Genomic DNA, 22,661 nt, shown 5'->3' on the forward strand with positions numbered 1-22,661 from the left:
AATTAACTCTTTTTTTACCAACTAAATTTGTATTATTAACTAAATTTGTATATTACAGTATTTTTTAGTTGTACATGCTTGACTTTAAAATGCATAATATTTATTATATTTAGATCAAAGATAATGTTATATTTAGATCAAATTGACAGCCTTAAAATAAAATTGACACACACATATATTTGTATATTTTACTAACAAAAATAAGGGAATATACATCCCATTTTTTAAAATATGAACAAGATAAAAAATTTTTAAGTAAATTAATGAAAGATATTTGCTTACATTTATGTAGATTGCAAAATCTGTTTGAAATGCCAAAGTCCTGTTCATAAATATTTTAAATCAATGCTGGCATACCATAATGGTTTGTCAGTACTAATCTTAAATATTATAATCAAATTATATGGTAACCAAATGTTGTTATCAATATCTAAAATAAAATAAGTGAAATTTTTTAATTTAATGTTTACAGCTCCACAATTGTGTAGCTTAGATGGTACTACATTGAATAATTTCTTAAATAATGGAAAATTTAAACTAAACATTTACAATCGTATGTTTTTGGAATTCAAACTATCCTTGATTATATAAAGAGTTTATTTTCAAAATGTGATATGAATAACTTTGTTTTAATGTACCACTTTAAATATTGTTTACTTTAAAAAATAATTTTTATGTAATTTATTGTTTTTAAGCAAATTTATAATAATTGATTTTTTTTTAGATGTTTGTATTTAAAGTTACTTGTTATTATTAGTTGTTTTGTTACTTTTTGCTCATACCAAATCTTCAAAATAAACTCTTCACTTGAAAATGAGAATTTTATATGAGGGTTTTCCTTCTAAACTATAATGAAACTTTATTGAAATTATTATATAAAAAACACAAAGAAAAAGTATTGTTATTATTAACTATTCTCTATTTAACTAATGCAAAATAAACATAGATGTAAATCATGTAGAGGCTTATCTCCTAAGCACACATCATGAAAATATCTGACACATTTGGTGCATTTCATCCATTTTGTTTTTAATCCCTTCCGTAAATTCTTATCTGGATGACACTTTTTGCAAAAGCAGCATTTCCTTTTTACTGTTTTTTTAATTAACCCTAACGCTGTTTGGCCAGAACCCCTAGGCCTGCCTCTCTTAGCAACTTTAAGTAGTGGTTTAATAAGTTTTAACCTTTGGACATCTAAAGACTCATTTATCTGTTCTTGTTGATATATACTTTCAGTCGTAAAATCAATATGATTATCCTCTAATCCAGTGACTTCATCTTTTACATGGTCATCAATGAATGGATCTTCATTATTTTTGACAAAGAATTCAATATCTTGATATTCATTCATAATTGTATTTTTATTAGAAGATTCCATAGGATCATTGTTTACTGAACTACTGGAACTTCCAGGAGCCACTGCAAAGCTTTCGGATGAGATAGAAGTTGTCTTATTATCTGATACTTGTTGATCTTCAATGAAAATTTCAAATCTTTTGCCATAACTAATCATCTCTTTAATTTTATCTAACTGCTTTAGATAATACTGGAACGTTTCTGTACCAAATTCCACCATTTTGTTTACTAGCTTATCAGAGCAAACCTTGATAAGTTTATATTTCTGAATTTTGTCTAGTGCTGGAGTTCTCGAATTAGAATTCTCTACTTTAGTATTTTCATATGGAATAGGTGAGCCTTCAAAATTATTATTCGCAACATGCCATCTTGGAATAAACCGATCTAAACTCAACTTTTCATTACCCAAAATTGGGAAACAGCAATAAGATGACGACAGGGCAAACACATATTCATAAAAAATTTACACAACTTTTCACTCACTATATAAGTGTTTTCACCAATAATCACATTGTGAGTATTGTTAGATTGCAAAATTAAATCATATTGTGTACTTTTTACAAGCTCAAGCGATACATGTTTTATAGCATATGGTGTAATTATGTTGTGAAGGTAGGACAACTCAGAAAAGTATTTTTTGGTTAAACTTTTAAATTGCTTGAATTTGCACTCCTCTAAAAACATGTCATTTAAAAAAAAATATTTTATCAAGACACTGATATAAATCTATTGGGTGAGTTATTACACTTTTCAATTTCTGATGATAAGATTCTATTCTATTATTAGTAGTGTCGCCAAAGTTTAAATGTGTTGCTCGTTTATAAAAAACCCAACGATCACGCATATGATCCCAGTTATTTAAAAAGTATTCTGCAAAGCACTCATCATGAGACAAAAGCAACTGTTTCTGTTTTTCAAATATTGACTGATCTCTTGAATGACAAAGTGTATCCAGGTATACAGAAATTTTTCTTTTAACATCAGTGGTACATGATAAGTCTGCAATCTTTTTCTTGAAAGCTTTTTTAACATGAAACAAACAAATTTCACAAAAACTATTAGGAAAATTTTGCTCCAGTGTTGTTAATTCACTCATATCTTTGTCTATCATAAATGTTTTAATGGAATTCCAAGAAGTATTATAAGCTTTAAAGGTTTTAAAAATTTGACCAAGCATCACTTCTGACTCATTGGCAATTAAAACAAAAGCAATTATATGGGAAAATCCATTCCCATCCACGCATAAAAATGATACCAGTGGCATATTACTGTTGTTGAGACAGTAGGTAGTAGGTACATATATGTATACATATATGTAATTATAAAAATAACAATTTATGTAATAAAATAATTATGTTTTTACTTCTTGAGGAATTTTATCCTTGATTTTCCAAATGTCCTTATTTATAATGGATTTTCCTGTACTTTTTCTCATTTCATCAGCAATTACTTTAGTAGTAACACCAAGACGACTCAGTTCTTTAACTTTAGCCTTCTCTTCATTTGATAGCTTTCTATTTTGGACATAGCGCTTGTAAAGATCTTGATCTGAAAAGTAAAATAGTTTATTTAATCAGGTTATACGATGCTAAAAATTACTTTTTTCATAATTAATTTAAATATGTAACTTTAGGGTTTTAAAAAAAAGCTATTCACTCTGTACTTTTTTGTTTTTCATTGCACAACATTATTGTAGCATTTTATTTATTCATCTTATTTAAACAATTTAAATTTTAAAAAACGTTAAATTAAAGTTTTTTGTATATTAAACTATACACAGTGAAAAGCAGAACTTTAAAGACAGATTTACAAAATTAAATATACAAAAAATGATAAAATATCATTCATGTATAATAAAACAAATTTTTCTATTTTCTAATTGTTAAACAAATGTTTCTATCATTTGTTTAACAACTATCTTTGTTCTATCTTTTGTTAAAGCAGCATAAATTTTGGCTGGACAGTTATTTTTGGCTGATCTAAAATGACAACAAAAAAAAAGTTTAATCAAAAATGCTGAAATGCTCTTGAATCTTCTAATTTTATACGTTTTTGATCTATAAGCTTAAATATTTATGAAAGTAACTAATATAAACAATTTTTTTGCATTTTAAAAACAAATATTAATGTATATTTATAAGTGTGCACAAACTCTTAAATGTTTCATATATATATATATATATATATATATATATATATATATATATATATATATATATATATATATATATATATATATATATATATATATATATATATATATGAAACATTTAAGAGTTTGTGCACACTTATACATTAATATTTGTTTTTAAAATGCAAAAAAATTGTTTTTATTAGTTACTTTCATACACACAAAAGTACATAAAGAATATATTAGGGTTTTACAGGGTGGCCACTTTGATCACTTTAAATTTGAAAATGAAATTCCATGATTTTTCTATGACTTTTTATTACTTTTCCATGACTCTTCATGGACTTTTTTTAAAAAAAACTAGAGTATAATATTCAGGACTTGTCATGCACTTAGCAGTTGCCACTTGGTCGATTTCGCTATCCATAAACATAACTTTAAACAACTCACTTAAACCAGTACATGATCTAAGTGAACAGTTTGAGTTTCTTCTGCCTTTCTCAGATGTTTCTTGCCCAACTCATGACTTATTGTTCCAATTCCCATGTTACTTAAACTGAAACTATACTAGACTATGCGTTGATCCTATGAAACAAGTTGTACTGGATTACATGTTACCAGTAGCAGGACACCTGACAATAAATGATTGATTGATACAAACTCAAACAAAATTTAAAAGTGTGTTTTTATTAATTAAAATGATATTTTGATAAATACTAAAATTTAAACTAATTTTCTTCTAAAAAGGGTGACCTGACCTGACTGATTGTAATACAATAATAATCTAAAACTTACATTGCAAAATTATCTTTTTCAAAATAGACTTAGACTAGACATACTAGTACTTTTCCTTGCAAATATCCTAAAAATATCACAAGTAGAAAAAAATAAAGATAATTTATAAAAAGTTCCATGACTTTCAATGGAAATTTAGGAGTTCCATGACCAAATAAAATTCAATAATATTTCTAGGATTTCTATGACCAGTTGTTTTTACAAGAACATTGTAAAGTTCATTGATGAAATATATTTACAATATACGTGTGTTATAGTTAAGACTGCAAGCATGTAAATGAAATGTACCCTGAATTTCTTTTCCCTATTCCTTGGCTTGAATTGAATCCTCCATGTGTGCAAATTAAATTATAGTACACGTATTTAAACATTTCAGGATAAGGTTTTTGGTCGAGTTTAATCTTAGCATTAGCTGTTACCGATAGCTTGCAACCATGTTTAACCATGGGTTGGAATGTTTCATTACAGTGTATTTCAACTACTCGAAAAAATTCATCCCAGGATAAGAAAGTATCATTAACCTTTAGCGACATTATTTTGAACGAAAAGAATACGAAAAAATTATCGCAAAATAAAAGCAAACACGTCAAAATTGAACAAAACATCAACAAGATTTAGCGCATGCGTAAAAAGTATTGCGCTCCGAGCAGCATATGGCTGCATAGAGCGCATTGCGCTTTAAGTAGCAACGGCCTTTTAAAATACCACCAGTTAACAAAAATAATAGTAAAAAAAAATGCGCACAATCGGTACAGATAAAAAAGCCGATTGTTTGAAAATGCCTGCAAAAACTCAAAAAATGTAAAAATGTTAAACTTTAAAAGAGTGGCGCGAGTATAAATAGTCATCCAAAATCATACCATACCGTAGCGTGGGGTAATCGAGCACTTCACGGGGTAATCGCGCACCCGTTAACATATTCATTTTAAAAGACAAATAAAACATTTATTAATAATGCTTAGTTCATTTTCAAGCTAAAAATACATAAAGTAACTTTAAGAAAGTATAAGTTGTTAAATACAGTTCTTTTGGAAGGAAATAAGTAACCAATAACAAGTTAATTATATCACGGTGTACATTCATAGAATCCCGTCAAAACTATTAACTGGAAACACTAAGGGTAAGCATTTGTAGTTAAAACTTTCTTAGAATTTTGAATTTTGTTTTTAGTATACCATTCATATATTGCAGTAAACTTGTATAAGTTTTCAAGTCTTATAAATAAATTGTTCATAAAATATATGTGTTTAAAGTAAGGTGGGGTAATTGAGCACTTTTATATGGGGTAAATGAGCACCTTTTGAATTTACTGGTTTTTAATCTTATAATACTTTTAATAATAAAATTAATACTTAAAGATACAAATAATTTGAGTTTTTAGCTCATATTTTTCACTTTTTTATAACAGATTTGTGGAAATGGTGAGAAACTATATAAAATCAACTCAAAATCAGTCCAAAACTTACACTAATAGTGAACTTAAAAGAGCTATCCAACTTGTTAATGATGGAGAACCTTGTAAACGTGTGGCAATGCTACTAAACATATTACACAGAACTTTAAGGTGTCATATTAGTGGTTTACGCAAAAGTAGTGTGGTTGGTTGAAAGACTTCATTGCAACCAGACGAGGAGACGTCGATTGCACAATACATTGCAATTTTTAGTGATTTTGGCTATGCATTTGATAAAATAGACCTCAAATTATTTGTACAAAGTTTCCTAACAAATCTGGAAGAAACTGCCCATTTTTTAATGAAAATTTGCCTGGTGATGATTGGGTAAGGTCATTTTTAGAGCAGCATAAAAGTGTTTTGTCTTATCGAGCATGTCAAAATATTTGTAGAAAGCGTGCTGCAATTTCATGTGACTCTGTTAATAGATTTTTTAACAACTTAGAAGATACGATAAAAAATATTCAACCATAAATTTATGGACCAATGAAATCAACATTCAGAAAAATAATTACTGAATGGAAAATTGGTGAAGGAAGATTTCATACATCTCTACCAAAAAATGTTTTTCCAAGATTGCTCCTTAATCTCTTAACTAATATGAATCACATACAAGAGTTTGCTGTAACTGGGTTCAAAACATCTGGTATCTACCCACTAAACAGAAAAAAAATTATTGACAAGAATTTAAGGACAGACATATCTAAATCTTCTCAGAACTTAGTATCCCCATTATTTTTTGAACGTCTTGCAGAACTTCGACAAGCTTCTGCTAAAAAGCCTGGAGCAGTAGTGCGTGGGGAAAAAGTTAAGGTTTCACCAGGAAAAAGTGTTTCACTAGAAGATGTTGCAACAGGTTCCTCTGCTTCTAAATTCCAATCAAAACACAAGCTAATCAAAATAAAGAATACTCAACTAAATGAATCCTTAAATATAGAAAGACAAGAAAGAAATTCAAAATTAAATTTGAATACTTTTAAAGAATTAATTGATTATGATATACCTTCTAGCTCCAAGATGTATATTGACCTACAAGAAGCTTCTGATAAGAAATCTGATGGTATACAGAAAGAAAAAAGTGAAATATTAAAAAAAAAAGATTTATTTACTGAAAAAAGTAATTTATATGATGATTATGACCTTGAAGATTCGCTTTTCCATCAAAAACAAGCACACATGCAAAAAAAGTGTGACAACTACTCAAATGAAAGCGCTTACGAATTAGATTCTCTTTGCTCTAAAGGAATGTGTAATCCTGGAGTGATTGCAACCTCTGAATATTTATTAGCAGAGGGTTCTTATGTTGTTGTAAGGTTTGAAGGAAAAAAGACACCCTATCACTTTGTAGGCCAAGTTGTAAATATAGAAAAAGATAACAATTGGAATATTAAATACTTTAGACGAGATTTTGATACTACAAACACAAGTATCATCTCCTTCAAAGAACCACAAGTTCCTGATTACTTTGTAACAGAAAGAAAATCAATCATAAAACATCTTCCGGAAGAGTTCACTGATAAACTCTTCCTGATGATCCAGCAATGGTGAAATATAAAGTAGAAGAAAAAAGTTAGATAAGTGTTTTTTACTAATTTATATATATATATATATATATATATATATATATATATATATATATATATATATATATATATATATATATATATATATATATATATATATATATATATATATATATATATATATATATATACACACACACATACATATTTGATAAATATACATACAGAGCCAAATTAACCAAAAAGCTAATACCAAATAAAGCCATAAATAAAATTACCAATAGGTGAAACTAGGCCGTGGCCTGCGTCCCAAAGATCCCCCAAAATAGAATGTCTACAAATTTTTAAATCTTATTTTTTTAAATATGTGTATATATATATATATATAAATATATATATATATATATGTATATATATATATATATATATAGAGAGAGAGAGAGAGAGAGAGAGAGAGACAAGCCTTTATTTACAAACTCAATAACTTTATCAAAAAAATTATTAGGTGCTCGTTTACCCCAAATCGTGGGGTAAATGCGCACCCATATATTTTTTAACATAAGTTCTTCGCTTTATATTTTTTCTTAAATCCAATGTACCTCTACGAAAGGTTTAATGTAGAACTAAAATAACATATCTCACTTTTTAAAATTAACTACAAGTTTTTATTTTATTTTGAAAAAAGCTATTAAAATGGTGCTCGATTACCCCACGCTACGGTACATATCACAACACACTCAAGCATGAAAGGGTTTTTCGGATTTTTGATTTGCTATACCGCAGAAAACATGCCTCTAGGGTATTTAAAGAAAATATAGAAAAAATAATAATAATACGAACAGTGGCGTTGGAAGGTCACAAAAGTTGGGGAGGGGGCTGAAAACGTATGTTAAAAAGGAAAAAGATCCTGAATTTCGTACGATGCAGCAAAATAGATAATATTTATTTATCACACACAACGTGATTAATCATATTTTTAACGTGATTAGTCATCTTTTGCCAGCACTTTATTTAAAAAATAGTTAGTGTGCGATAGTATCTTAAACAGTTTTATGGATATACTTTTCCATGGTGATGTTTAATTATGATTTATTCATTGAAGACTGGAAAATGATAATTCTGCTGTTGCTATCATAAAATTTTTTTAAAAACTGTTTAGGAAATGGGGGAGGGGAAGGGGGGGCTAAATGCAGGGTCTGCCCCCCCCCCCCCTAGTGCTTTAGTTGGGGTGGGGGTTATCGCCTCCTCCGCTCCCCCTCCTCCTCCTCCCTCTGTTTTACGCCATTGAATACGAATATTTTACATCTGGAGTAAGCGCATGGTACTGAAATATTTGAATAAATATTCACTTTTTATCATTTTTGTAATAAAGTTCACATTTAAGGGCATTTCCAAAAAATCACGCACGGAAACTCGTCTATGTTTATCTATTATTTTTTATTTATAATTAATTAATTATGATTAAATTATTTAAATTCAAATTTTAATATAATTTATACAAATATTTTGTAAACAAAAATAGTATACATCAGTAATGTTATCATCAGTAATGTTATAGTTAAGACTGCAAGCATGTAAATGAAATGTACCCTGAATTTCTTTTCCCTATTCCTTAGTATACATCAGTAATGTTATCATCAGTAATGTTATCATTTATGAATAGAAAAACACAAATTTTAGTTACTAGATAAATAAACTTTAATTCCTCCCCCTTGTAAATCACTCAGTGTAAGATGGTGTGATCAAAGATATTAAATGATAAAAAGTCTACAACTTTAACCTAATCAATAATTAGTTGATAGTTGGATAATTTCTATTTAAACTAACTGATTAAATTAGTTATATAATTATGTAAAAATAGTTTAAAAATATCTGTCTGAATTATCAGCTCTCCTCAAATAAATTACTAAACTTATGTCCGAATTATCATCTTCCTCCTATTTAATCAATAAATAAAAGATGTTGTGATAATGGTATTAATTGGTATTAATTGTTGTGATAATGGTATTAATACTATTAGGTGATGTATAAATGTATTAATGTATTAATAATAGTATTAATGGTATTAATACTATTAAGTGATGTGATAAAAAGTATACAACTATAATTTTTTGTAGCTTTTAGTATAAAATTTGTGATAGAAGAGTTTTAGCCAAACATCATTTTTTGCTCAAGCTTCCTGGAAGTTTATGACAAGATTAGCTTAAACAAAAATGTCATGATTATAAATCCACGAAACCAAGTGCTTAATTAAATCTCAGTATACAAACTCTTATATTTTCTGAACTATGCAAGCTGTTTAGCCAATATAGTTAAACAAAATAGCAATAACGTGATAATAATCATAAAATAATTTTTTAATTTGCATTGAACATATAATCTTTTTAATTAATCAATACTAGTTTATGTAGATGAAAAGAAATTGCAAAAATAGAATTTAAAAACATAATTAAAAATGCGTAAATTTGAAAAACATAATATTACAATATCTTTAAGTTATAAATATCTTTAAATTAGGCATATTAATTTATGTATTCAACATATATAACGTTTTTTTTTTTGATAGCCAATACTGAATAATTAATACCTTAATATTCGTAGCTGAATTATATCCTATTTTATCTATAGATAAAATCTTTAGATTTTGCTAACGTTAAGCTAAAGAAATGTAGCTATCAATCTTTGTGGTTAAATAACTTAATATTTTTTTTATTACAAGCTGCTATTAGCTTGTTGCTAGCTCATTTTACAGGGCCGACGACACGGGTGATGCTAAAGATTGCTAAACTTGATGCTAGAGATGCTAAACTTGGACCTGTGCTAACAAATGCATGATTAAACGAATTAGCAATTATTGCGTCGTTAATAATTTCACAGTCATTTATAATTAGTTTTTTTGGTAAACGACTAATATTCATATCTTTTTTACCTATAACCTCTTTTATTATGTTCCAAGTTTTTTGTATATCATTTTTGTAGTTAGCAATTGGCTGCTATAGTAAAACTTTTTTGAGCGCTTTACAATCGTCACAAAAAGGCGATTATAGTTTTTATAGTTTGTTTCATTTTTAAAAGTTCTTTTTTTAATGAACTTCTCATACAATCGTTGCTTTTTTTTTCGAAGATTTTATGATTATCCAGGGATTTGTAGAGTTTTTGTTTTAATAAATTTAGTTGTTATTGGGAATGCTTTATTGTAGTGACATTCAAATATATGATAAAATTTAGCTTCATTTACATTTTTTGTTTTCATAACAGATTCCCAGTTTGTTGTCGATAAAAGGCTAATAAATTTCACTAGAGAAGCGTCCTTAATTACTCGTTTTTTAGTTTTTACTTTTTTAGAAGGTTGATTTAACGATTTTTGTGCTGTTATAAAAACCGGAAAATGATCAGATATGTAATAAATATTCTAGTTTTAATTTTTATGTTTTTGAAATTATTAATTATAATTTGATCAATTAAAGTAGCAGTATTTTTTGTAATTCGAGTAGGTTTATTTATAGTTGATATAAATCTATTTTGAAACATAATATTGAAAAAAGTTCTGACGTCTTTGTTTTTGTTGTATTCAAGTAAATCTAAATTCAGATCGTCTACGAAGTAAACGCATTTGCCACATAATTCTTCGCTTATAATTAGGCTTTTAATTTGTTTGTTAAATACTTTTTTATTACCAGAAGGCGTATATGACGTGTACAACTGCTTTCTTTCAAGTTTTGTTTACAACTTCAATTGATAACAATTCAAAATCATGCATAACAGCAAAATTATTTTTGTGTAGTTTGAAATCTTAGGAGTTGTGGATAAAATGCACAATTCTAATTTCCAACTTAATAATATTTGACGCTAAATAAACAATTTTTATTTAGCGTCAAAATTATTTTGAAAGTTAATTTTGACGGTAAATAAAAATTGTTTAAATTTCTCAAAATTTTTTTTTGGACGCTTCTTATATTAAAGTGTAGGATAGATAATGGAGTTGAATTTATGTCAGCAGTAATACTTGAGATATCTGAACTATAGTAATAAGGACTTATGTTTAAAAATCCCTCCTCATCATTATAAAATTTAATATCTACATCTGATTGATTTTTTAACGGTATATATTTGTTTATTAGGAAAGGTTCAAGATTAGTTATGTCAATGTTATTAAAAGCGCTATTATCAAAATTATTCCTAAATAATCGATTAGTTTCCATTTTAAAAATATAAATTTAAGGTAACAAATATAAGTGAATAAATAAAACAATTACTTTTCCTTTCGAATCCACTCACGAACGATTAGTTTATCGTAAGATATTATTGCAAACTTGCCATGCTCTCGTTCCTTCTTCATTCGCTCTTTTAGATCTTTTTTTATTAATATTGTTTCTGCGCAGTAATCCTCATTAACGTAAACTTTTTTTCCATTTAATTTTTGGACATTTTTTAAAAATAGCAACTTTATAATTTAGAAGTTTTATAACAATTGTTCTAATCTTTTTTGAGTCTCTAATCCACATTCCTATGGGCCCGTTCAATTTTTATATTTTTCAATCCAAGTAAATCTTCGAAGAATTTTTGCACTTTAATTGCATTTCACTGAATTCAGTTACCGGTAACTGAATTCAGTGGTATACCAACAACGTCACGGTTTTATTTGTTAGTTTAAGCTCGTTTGTAATGGCAATTATTTTATTTGAGTTATCAATATTATCTTTATCATTCTTATCAAGTCGTTCAGTAATAATTTTCATGTTTGCAGCTGTTATGGAAGCAAATATTTTTTCGTGATCTTATAATAATTTTCTAGTTTCGTTTAGGATGTCGATTTTTTGCTTTTCAAGCATTTTAGAGAATAATTTTTCGATACAGTTTATATCCATAACACGAATTTGAACGATACCAAGAAAATAGAAGAAAAAAGTTTTTAATAATAGTAAAGGTAACAACAAAAATAAAAAAAAGTTTCAGCTAATAATTTTCTAAGCTTTAAAACGCGTCTAGGAATTATTTAAAACTAAGTTGTAACTTTTGGATCGTTTGTCGATCGTTAACTACAAATTATTATTCCTTAATTATAGTTATTTATGTGATAATTGCATTTTATTGTTGTTTTGAAATATCTATTTCACTTATCAATAAGGAAATTTATTTAAGATACTGAAGGAATTTAGTTAAGAATATATCGAGGGTATACTTCCAGAACGCACCAAGTCATTTTTAATTGTTTTGAGATAATGGCAGTTAAATGAAAAAGTTTTTTTTTCATGCAATGGTGTATATTCCCATTGTATATTTGGAATGATAGATAACTTGGTATTATATACAGAATATAAGGTCTCGTGCGTTTTGGAAGTGATAAAGCATATAATAATGAGTGTTTATGTTGACTTAACTCAAAACCAACAAAAAATAGTGCATTCTGGCAGTATAATCTCGATATTAATAAAATTATTTAAGATATTATTAATAAAATTATTTAAGATATTATTAATAAAATTATTTAAGATATTATTAATAAAATTATTTAAGATATTATTAATAAAATTATTTAAGATATTATTAATAAAATTATTTAAGATATTATTAATAAAATTATTTAAGATATTATTAATAAAATTATTTAAGATATTATTAATAAAATTATTTAAGATATTATTAATAAAATTATTTAAGATATTATTAATAAAACTATTTAAGATATTATTAATAAAATTATTTAAGATATTATTAATAAAATTATTTAAGATATTATTAATAAAATCATTTAAGATATTATTAATAAAATTATTTAAGATATTATTAATAAAATTATTTAAGATATTATTAATAAAATTATTTAAGATATTATTAATAAAATTATTTAAGATATTATTAATAAAATTATTTAAGATATTATTAATAAAATTATTTAAGATATTATTAAGAAAATTATTTGAGATATTATTAAGAATTGAGGTTCATAAGATTCATTTATTAAGTATAATTATACACAAAACTATTTAATTAATTTGAAAAGGCCATGCAGTTGTATTTAAAACCATATAACATTTATATATATATATATATATATATATATATATATATATATATATATATATATATATATATATATATATATATATATATATATATATATATATACATATATATATACATATATATATATATATATATATATATATATATATATATATATATATATATATATATATATATATATATATATATATATATATATATATATATATATATATAATTTATTTCATTCCTAATCTTATTATGTCTAATCTTGCTAATAAACGTAGAGGACGAGCGGTGGCCGTCAATTCAGTCAGGCGGGTTATCGAGCAAGCTAACAATCTTATGGTTGGTGGTTTGCACGGAGATTGTTTGAATGAGTTGATGAGTCTGAAAAATACAGTCATTGATAAGTATTTAAAAATTACACAGTTTGATTGCGATATATCGTCAGGAATAGTGCAAAACCGCGTAATTGGCAATGGAAAATACCGCGTATCTTTAGTACATTTTTTTTACTGGAAAAGTTTAAAAAATGAAACCAAAATCTGTTGAAACAGATTTTGGTTTCATTTTAGTATAAAGAATATTATTCATGTTTTTTGTAATGTTAACAACAGATATTTGTTGTTAAAATTATTAATATCCAAATATAGTATCCAATGCTAGTTACGCGAATATGCACTATTCCCGACGATATCATCTGAGGTCTATATTGAGGTGGAGGAGTTAGAACAAAAAGAAATTACGAGTACAGACTTTACCATTTTTTATAAGCGATCTATTTTAAGTATAGAAGATTTTATTAATAAAGATAATTATCTTTATTAATAATCTACATTAATATCTACATTAATGTAGATGATATAAGTTCGAATAAGTTTATTAGCAAGACAGTTAGGCTTCCGGTCTTAAATTAGAAATCTTTGACGGTAAACAAGAAAATTGGCAAACTTATTATGAAAATTTTGATTGCGCTATAAATAGGAATAGGGAATTGTCTGATATACAAAAAATGACTTATCTTTGAAATTTAGTTAAAGGTCAGGCCTTATCTGCAATTACAGGATTAGCCTTATCTAATGAAACTATTCAGTAGCTTTAAATATATTAAAAAATAGATTTTCCAATAAGCAATTATTAATTTCAATTCATAAGAAAAAATTGTTGTCACTAGAAAAAATTAAGGATGTTAGAAATATAAACGAATTAAGGAAAATGTTTGATACAATACTTATACAAATTCGGAGTTTGGAAAATCAGATGAAAATATGTATGGATCAATTTTAATTCCTATCTTATTAGAAAAATTCCCAGAAGAATTAAATTTAACTATAAATAGAGAATTAAACGGAAGTCAAGCTTGGAATATAATTAACGTTTTAGAAATATGAAAAAATTAAATAAGTGCCAGATAAAATACACGTAGTAATTATGAAAATTTTAGAAATCCCATAACTGCAAATACTTTATACGCTTACAGGACAGAAAATCGGTTTAGTAACAAGTTGAACCAGAATTTAAGGCAAAATAATTTCCGTAATCAAAATTTTTCTACAAACTTAATTACATGTGTTTATTGTTTAAAAAAATCATAAATCTCATTGTAATTTAGTGACTGATGTTTTAGCTAGGGAAAATATTTTAATTGAAAAAAGATGTTGCTTTCGTTGTCTACGTGAGAGTCACTCGAGTAAAAATTGTAGATCAAATTTTCGGTGTTTTAAGTGTGACAAGCCTCACCATATATCTATTTGTGATAGTTTAAAAGAAAATAATAAATATCTTAATAACTTTAAAAGAGGACAGTTAACAGCTGTTGCTGATGTTTCTTCTAAAATTAATCAACGTATTTTACTCCAGACAGCCTGGATAAAAGTTAAAAAAAATAATTCCCGATATAATTATTGTCGCCTTCTTTTTGATAACTGTTCCCAATTTAGTTAAATTACGTCTTCATTATGTAAAAAATTAAATTTAAAAACAATAGATTCTAAAAAAATTAATATCAAAACTTTCAGAAATAATATTACAAATAAAATTTTACATGGAGTTAAAGTTTATGTTCAAAGTAATGACGGAGTCGATATTGAAATTATATGTTTTGTAATAAAAATTTGTTCTTCGTTAAATGGCCAGTATATAGAAACTGCGTGTAGAAATTATAATCATTTAAAATACTTAAAACTAGAAGATTATCATAGAGATAATGAATATTTAGAAGTTGATATTTTATTAGGTGCCGATTACTATTGGTCAATAATTGAAAATAAGATAATAAGAGGGTTTGAAGGCCCAATTGCAATAAAATCTAAGGAAGGATACTTAGTCAGTGGTCCAATCACGGTTAAGAATAATAATAAAGTAGATTTTTTTGTTCTGTCTTCGCATGTTTCAAAAGTCGAATTATATAATGATAAAACGTTTTTAAAAGATATGTTTTCAATTATTTGGAATAAAAGCGAAGATAATATTAGTGACAATCTAGTTGTCTAGCATTTTCGCAAAAGCATTTAATTTGAAAATAATAAGTATACTATAGAACTACCCTTTAAGGAGAATCATCCTTTGTTATGCGATAATTATAATTTATGTTTAAAGAGATTCAAATCATTAAAGAAAAAGTTTTTAAATGATGCAAAATTTTTTGATTCATATAATGATATTATAAAAGAACAATTATTAAATGAAACGGTAGAACAAGTTTTAAGTAATAAATCTAAGGTTGGACTTGTTCACTATTTACCTCATAGACCAGTTATAAGAGAAGATAAAGTTACAACTAAGATGCGCATTGTATTTGATGCGAGTGCAACAAACTCAGGTCCCTCGCTAAATGATTGTTTACATTCAGGACCTTCTTTAACAATTCTTTTATATGGAGTTTTGATACGTTTTCGTGCAAATAAGATAGCATTTATTGCAGATATTGGAAAAGCCTTTTTGAACATTTCAATATCTGAGAAACATCGCGAATTCATACGATTTTTATGGTATGAAAATGTTAATAATTTAGATATAAAAAATTTAAAAGATCACAAATTAGTATCATATAGATTATGTCGAGTTTTATTTGGAGTCACTTCTTCTCCTTTTCTTTTTTCAGCAACTTTAATTAGCCATGCGGAGCGTTATTTAAGTTCATATCCACTATTTGTAAGTTGATTACTAAATTCTATTCATATTGACGATTTGAGTTTTTGCTCTGATTCTGTAATAGAATGTTTTAAGTTTTATGAAAAATGTCGTTCCCGGCTAGGTGAAGCTGGTTTTAATTTATGAGTTAGATAAAGTTAATAAATGAAACGAATTTTCAGAGTCAAAATATTACTAAAGTGTTAGGTTTTAACATGGAACAAAAAATTAGATTTATTTATTTTTATGTTTTTTGAATTATTTAAGATTTCCAAAAAGAGACGTGCTTTACAGCAAGGTTTTTCGATCCTTTGGGACTAATAAATTGTGCGTTTAAAAATTTTATTTCAACAAATTTGTTTATCTAAAATTGGATGGGATTGTAAAATTAATAAAGATTTATTAAAAGTATGGCAAGATATTTATAAGGTTTAGGTTCTGTTCAGCCGATTTATGTAGCTAGATGTTACTTTTTTTCGAAATCGAGTGCAAGTTGCACGCGATATGAACTTTATGGTTTTAGTGATGCTAGTTTAAAATGCCTGAGATCGAACAGTGTTCCTCTCTTGTTACTTCAAAATCTAGTATAGCCTCGCTAAGTATATGTACAATACCTCAATTAGAATTAAAAAGTTGCTTACTGCTTGCAACACTTATTTCAAAAGTAGTTAAGAAACTTTCATCAATCATTCTTATTTTTAAAGTTAAATTAATTTCAGATTCTTATAATTGCTTATATTGGATAAAAAATTCTAATAAAATTTATGAAACATTTATTCAAAACCGTCTCGAAAAACTTAAGTAATCCTGCGGATATAGCGGCCGTGGCGCAGTGGTTAGAGCGCTTGCTTTTTAAGCAGGAGATCAAGGTTCGAAACGAGCTCTGGACATATTTTCGCGTCACGGTAAGGAAGGAGGCGTGAACTTCCTGGTTAAATGCACTTCCGCGGTGCTCTGTGACAAGACCGTAAGGACTTCTTAGGGCACCTAAATAAAAAAATAAAAATAAAAAAATATTATATCACGAGGTGATAGTATTGAAAATTTAACTAATAATCAGTTATGGTTCAATAGACCCAAATTTCTTTATACTCCAGAGATTTGGCTTTCCTTTGATCAAAATAAATTTAAAAACCCTCCAGAGGAAACAAAAATATTACCGATAACTAATGAATCGTTCATAGATTTAAAATTTATTGATATAACTTATTTTAATTCATATTCCCGTTTAATACGAGTTACAGCTTTTATTCTAAAATTCGTATCTTACGAATATAAAGTACGAAATAAGCAAGTACGAAAAAGACAATCTTTTACTTTCTTCTTTTGAATTAAAAAACGCTAAAATAATTTGGATTAAATTTATCTAGCAAAATATACATAGTTGTAAGAATTATAAACAACTAAAAAATGATTTAGGATTTTTCTATGATAGCGAAGGATTAATAAGATGTAGGGGACGATTGGGAAATGAGCAGCCGTGGCGCAGTGGTTAGAGTTCTGGCTCAGAACCCAGAGGTCCTAGGTTCGACGCCAGCTCTAGCCCCACAAGCGACATTGGTACGGAAGGAGGCATGAACTTTCTGTTAAATGCTCTCCCGCGGTGCTCTGTGATAAGATCGTAAGGACTTCTGGGAGCACCTAAAATAACTACAAAAAAAAAAAAATGCTCCGATTAGTTACAATCTTAAATTTCCAATATTTCTTCCAAAGGAAAGTCTTTTTACTGAATTAATTATTTTACATTGTCATGTAAGTTTTAAACACAACGGCGTAAAAGAAACGCTAAACCAATTAAGAATGGAACTTTGGATTCCAAAAGTTAGAAATTTAGTTCAAAAATTAATTAAAAAATGTTTTAAGGTACGAAGGCAAAACTTATAGATATTCTGATGTTCCTCCGTTACCTTTAAGTAGAGTAAACGATGATTATGTTTTTAAGTACACAGGGATTGATTACTGTGGACAATTATTTGTGAAAAATATATATTCTGAAGGAGAAATATTTAAGTGTTGGATACTTTTAGCTTCTTGAGCTAGCACACGTTTTATACATTAAGATTTAGTTCCTGATTGTTCAGCTTTGGCGTGTATTCAAGGGTTGCATAGACTCATTAGCAATTTTGGCGCACCCTATGAAATCATTAGCGATAATGGATCGTGTTTTACAGCTGATGAAACACAACAATTTGCATCCTCAAAAGGCATTTTATGGCACTTCAATGTTGCAGCCGCTCCGCAAGAATTCTCTTGACTGAACGTATGGTACGTTCAGTCAAGAGAATTCTCAGAAAACTGAAATTGAAAACAGAATATTGAAAACTGCAAGATTATCTTACGAAGAAGTACTCACAATTCTTGCGGAAATTGAAGTCGTTACGAATAATCGTCCGTTAACATTTTCGTATGAAGAACCGGGAGACGAACCGTTATTTCCTAATCATCTCGTGTTTGGCAAAAGAATAAGCTCAGAAACATTATTAATAAAAAACTGACGGACAAGTGCGTGCATCAAATGTACGATGTGTTTCCGCTGAAAAAATTATGTATTTGAATCGTCCAGTTAATAAATTGTGTTTACTGGAAGAAAATAAATTTAATTCTGTCGAATTTTCGTCTGTGAATGAAAATAGCATTCAGCTATTCGTGACTACTGTTGGTGGCGGGAGTGTTGCACTAATCAAATTGTTATAAACGTAAATCGTTTGGATTGGCTGATTGTATAAAACTATTAATGTCCCCCTTGGGAATTTGTATAAGTAGCGTGTCTATCGAAGCCTCTTGAAGTAACCTATAAAACAACAACGCACTCGAGCAACTCTTCTACTACTAGATGCGATCTACGATCTCTTCTTTGTGTTTATCGCATATTTGTATAATAATACTATTATAATATATTAATAAATTAAAGCCGTTTTACAATACGACTCACGTAAAGCAACATGTGGCAAGAGCGCATCCTAAGAGCGTATCAACCGAGGCAAGAGCGCATCCTAAGAGCGTATCAACCGTGGCAAAAACGCATCCTAATGTAAAAAATCATTTTTCAGTACAACAACAAATAATAACACAAGTTTCAAAATCATAAAAATTAAAAAGTAAAAAAAATTTCTGAAAATTTCTTACATGTTTTGCAAGTAAAAGTAAAAATTCGGATTATTTATTACTTATTTAGCTTTAAAATGTTAATATGCAAATATGATTCCATTTTCTGTAAGTGGGAGGTTTTAATTTATGAATACTTTGTAAGTTAGTTGGCTTATTTGTGACGAAATCATCTTTTCGTCTTCATCATACATATACATACTATACATTTCACGGTTGACTCGAGTAAGCATTGTCAATAAATCTTCTTTTTTTGAATACTCTTTGAATACTGCTAAAAGACATTCTATAAACCATGAGTTCTGTTTACAACTAGTGGTTGAATATGCCACAAGTACGTTTGCATCAGAAGGTAAAGTTTTAACAATATCAATATTTGAAGTCGTTTTTGAATTAAAATTTACATTGTCACACTCATCTCCAGTACAAGTTTGTATAAAAAAAATCTTTGGTATTTGAATTGAAATTTTACTCATTTTCCCGTTAAATAAGTCAATAATCTCATTCAAATCAATTAAGCGATCGTTGCAATTGATAGAGCTTTCGTCTCCGATGCTTGATATAAGCACAACAATACAATCATAATCTAAAAATACAAGAAAATAAAAATGTATATTCTATTTTAAAGTTATAACTCTCAAAATCTCCCGGATCCAAAATGACTGATAATTAATAAATATACCACCCAAAGATGTCCATCTGCCGTCAGAAAATAAAAGTATTTATACTTTCATTTTCTGACGGCAAAAAAGAAAATTTATGTTTTTTTTACCCCAAATTTCGAGAAGTTATGAAAGGACTTGTGTCAGATAGTTAGATCTACAAAAAACTTGATCAGCTAATTATCTCTACAAAAAGAACATCTACTAAAAAGTGGAACTAATTTTCAGATGTTCTCCTGAAGCCTAAATTGTTTACAACCGATTATAGCATTTTTTATTTTCGAATAATTTATGATATTTTTTTTTCGACAGATTTATTTTTCGACTGATTTTATAGATTTTAATTTTCAATTGGTTTTAAATAAATTAATTTTCAACCGATTATAGGCAACATTCATTTCAATCTTACTAGGCTGTGTTTTATATCGTTTTTTCTTTGCGCTTTTAAGGTTCTTTTATATAAAAAGACGTTAAGAACAAATCAATAATAAACATGTCTGACATCATACTGAAATAGCCTGCTACAATAAACTTGAGTACATACATCGAGAATCTTTGCCTCATTTAGCACAATTGAGGAATTCTAGAGATGGACAGTTGATGAAAATAAAAAAAAACGATTGAGGGATGATAGAGATGGACAGATAAAAGATGATAGAGATGAAGATTGAAACGAACATTTGATGGTTGATAAAAATAAAAATAAACAGCCAATAGATAATTCAGATAAAATGGGCAGTTAAAGAAAGAGGAAAATAAAGATGGACAGCCAACAGGTAATAGAGTTAGAGACGGATGAGTGGTCAATTTAATTGATGATTGATGTATCAAAACAAGCAAAATATTAAGTTTAAAGCTTATAGTTTAAGAAAAATTTTAGTAGGGGAGATGGGGGCGCATTGATCGCCGTAGCAGTGTTTTGAAAATTGCGCAGAACCTGAAAGAGATGTAAAAACTTATTAACTACGAAACACATGTAGAACTATCTGGCTTTTGGAATATATAAATATTTTGATTTAAAAAAAATGATAAACATGAGTAATTTTAACTTTTAAACAACCCTCTCAAAAGATCAATGTACCCCAAACTATGGGGTACTATGATCTCCGACTTGGGGCACATTGATCTTATATGCGTAATATCATCTAAACGTTTAACACTTCTATAACTAAATCTTGTAAATAATTTAGTCAAAGGGTAATATTGTATAACATATAATACATCTAAATTTTTTAATTATTTTTTAAATATAGCAGTTAAACCCACTAGTCTAATTTTTAATTAAAAAATGTATAAATCACAGCAGCTATAAGCTACCCGCTTTATATACGTTTAAAACTTTACAACAACTTGAAATTTATAAGAACTGAAATATAAAGACTGAAATAAGAATACAACTTTTAAGTTTACAAAACTTGTTAAAAGTACAATATTTTGATTAAGAATATTTCATCATTTGTGAAAGTCAAGTTGTGAAGCAGCTTTTGGTTTACATTGTTTTTTATTCCTAAGCAAGTAATTCTTAGTTTCTTTCTTATCTTTTGTGGAGACTTTTTGTTGATTTTTGGTTTGCTTCAAAATTTTCTTTTCTTTTGACAAACGAATTTCATTTCTGACAGGAGTATCAGTCAAGATCCTTGTTTTTAACTGCCTACTTTTAACATTTTTTTTTCTGGCAGATGCTTTTGGGTAAGGTTTTAAAACCTCAGGTGAGATTATAGAAGCAACACTTGTTGACACTTTGTTTAAAATACTTGTTTCAATATTTACTATAGTTATTTCAGACTCTATGTGATTAACATGTGCTGGTATCATTTCAGATTCCATGTTGTTGACAGGAGTGATAGTAACTGTATCTGGAGCAGCTCTATCTGTAACTGATGATGGTAAATATTCGTCATCTTTGAAAATTTCAGAATTGAATGGCTCAATGCCAGCTACTCTAAATCCTGTCTGTATATTAGATGGTGAGAAAGCTTTTGTATACGGTTCTCGAACTATTGAAACAATATCATAAATGGTCATTGGTCTTGGGTTTGAAACCATCCAATTATCACATGCAGAATTGTAAAACCTTTTCAATGGTCCAAAAACAGTTCTATCTAATGGCTGCAATTTATGGCTGCAATGGGGAGGAAAACTTATCATTGTAATTCCGTGTTGAATTGCAAGCTCCAAGCCTTTAACAGAAATATGACTTTCATGACTGTCGAGAAGTAACAAAACTGGAGATTCCTGAGAACAGTTTGAATATTTAACAAAATGTTTAATCCATTCTATGAAAATTTTTGAGTTCATCCAACCAGAAGGATTTGCAAATCCCACACATCCAGGAGGTCCTTCCTTAATCATGTAATCGTGAAACTTTACCCTAGGAAAAATAAATAATGGAGAAATGGAATTTCCAATAGCATTAGAGGCACAACATGCAGTTACCAATGTTCCTCGTTCTGCAGATGTGATTCTTCCAACTTGTTTGCTTCCTCTACCAGCTA

General features: G+C 27.7%; 2 protein-coding genes and 1 non-coding gene across 4 annotated transcripts in view; 1 reads left to right on the plus strand and 2 right to left on the minus strand.

The window, feature by feature from the left end:
- Positions 1-896: 896 nt before the first annotated feature.
- LOC100206750 (uncharacterized) lies at positions 897-4,879 on the minus strand. The gene is made up of 2 exons (XR_010637493.1): positions 4,571-4,879; positions 897-2,904 (listed from the first exon to the last, which is right to left on the minus strand). It is a non-coding gene; the product is annotated as an uncharacterized LOC100206750 (transcript).
- On the plus strand, positions 4,855-7,291 carry LOC136078065 (uncharacterized). Its single transcript, XM_065792869.1, has 2 exons — positions 4,855-5,402; positions 5,691-7,291. Exon 2 carries the CDS (start codon positions 6,222-6,224, stop codon positions 7,281-7,283), a length of 1,062 nt encoding a protein of 353 aa, XP_065648941.1. The 5' UTR covers positions 4,855-5,402; positions 5,691-6,221; the 3' UTR covers positions 7,284-7,291.
- Positions 7,292-19,473: 12,182 nt separating this feature from the next.
- The window catches only part of LOC100205422 (caspase-7), a 28,709-nt gene continuing 25,521 nt past the window's right edge, over positions 19,474-22,661 (minus strand). For both annotated transcript variants that reach the window (XM_065792872.1, XM_065792871.1), the window contains one exon: positions 19,474-20,090. In XM_065792872.1, the coding sequence (XP_065648944.1) occupies positions 19,627-20,090 (464 nt within the window). In that variant the 3' untranslated portion in view covers positions 19,474-19,626. The remainder of the gene's footprint in view (positions 20,091-22,661) is intronic.

Source organism: Hydra vulgaris, chromosome 03 (genome assembly GCF_038396675.1).
Source record: "Hydra vulgaris chromosome 03, alternate assembly HydraT2T_AEP".
NCBI lineage: Eukaryota > Metazoa > Cnidaria > Hydrozoa > Anthoathecata > Hydridae > Hydra > Hydra vulgaris.

Excerpts from the sequence above, each read along its gene's own strand:
- LOC136078065 (XM_065792869.1), top strand. The coding sequence starts at position 6,222 with ATGAAATCAACATTCAGAAAAATAATTACTGAATGGAAAATTGGTGAA.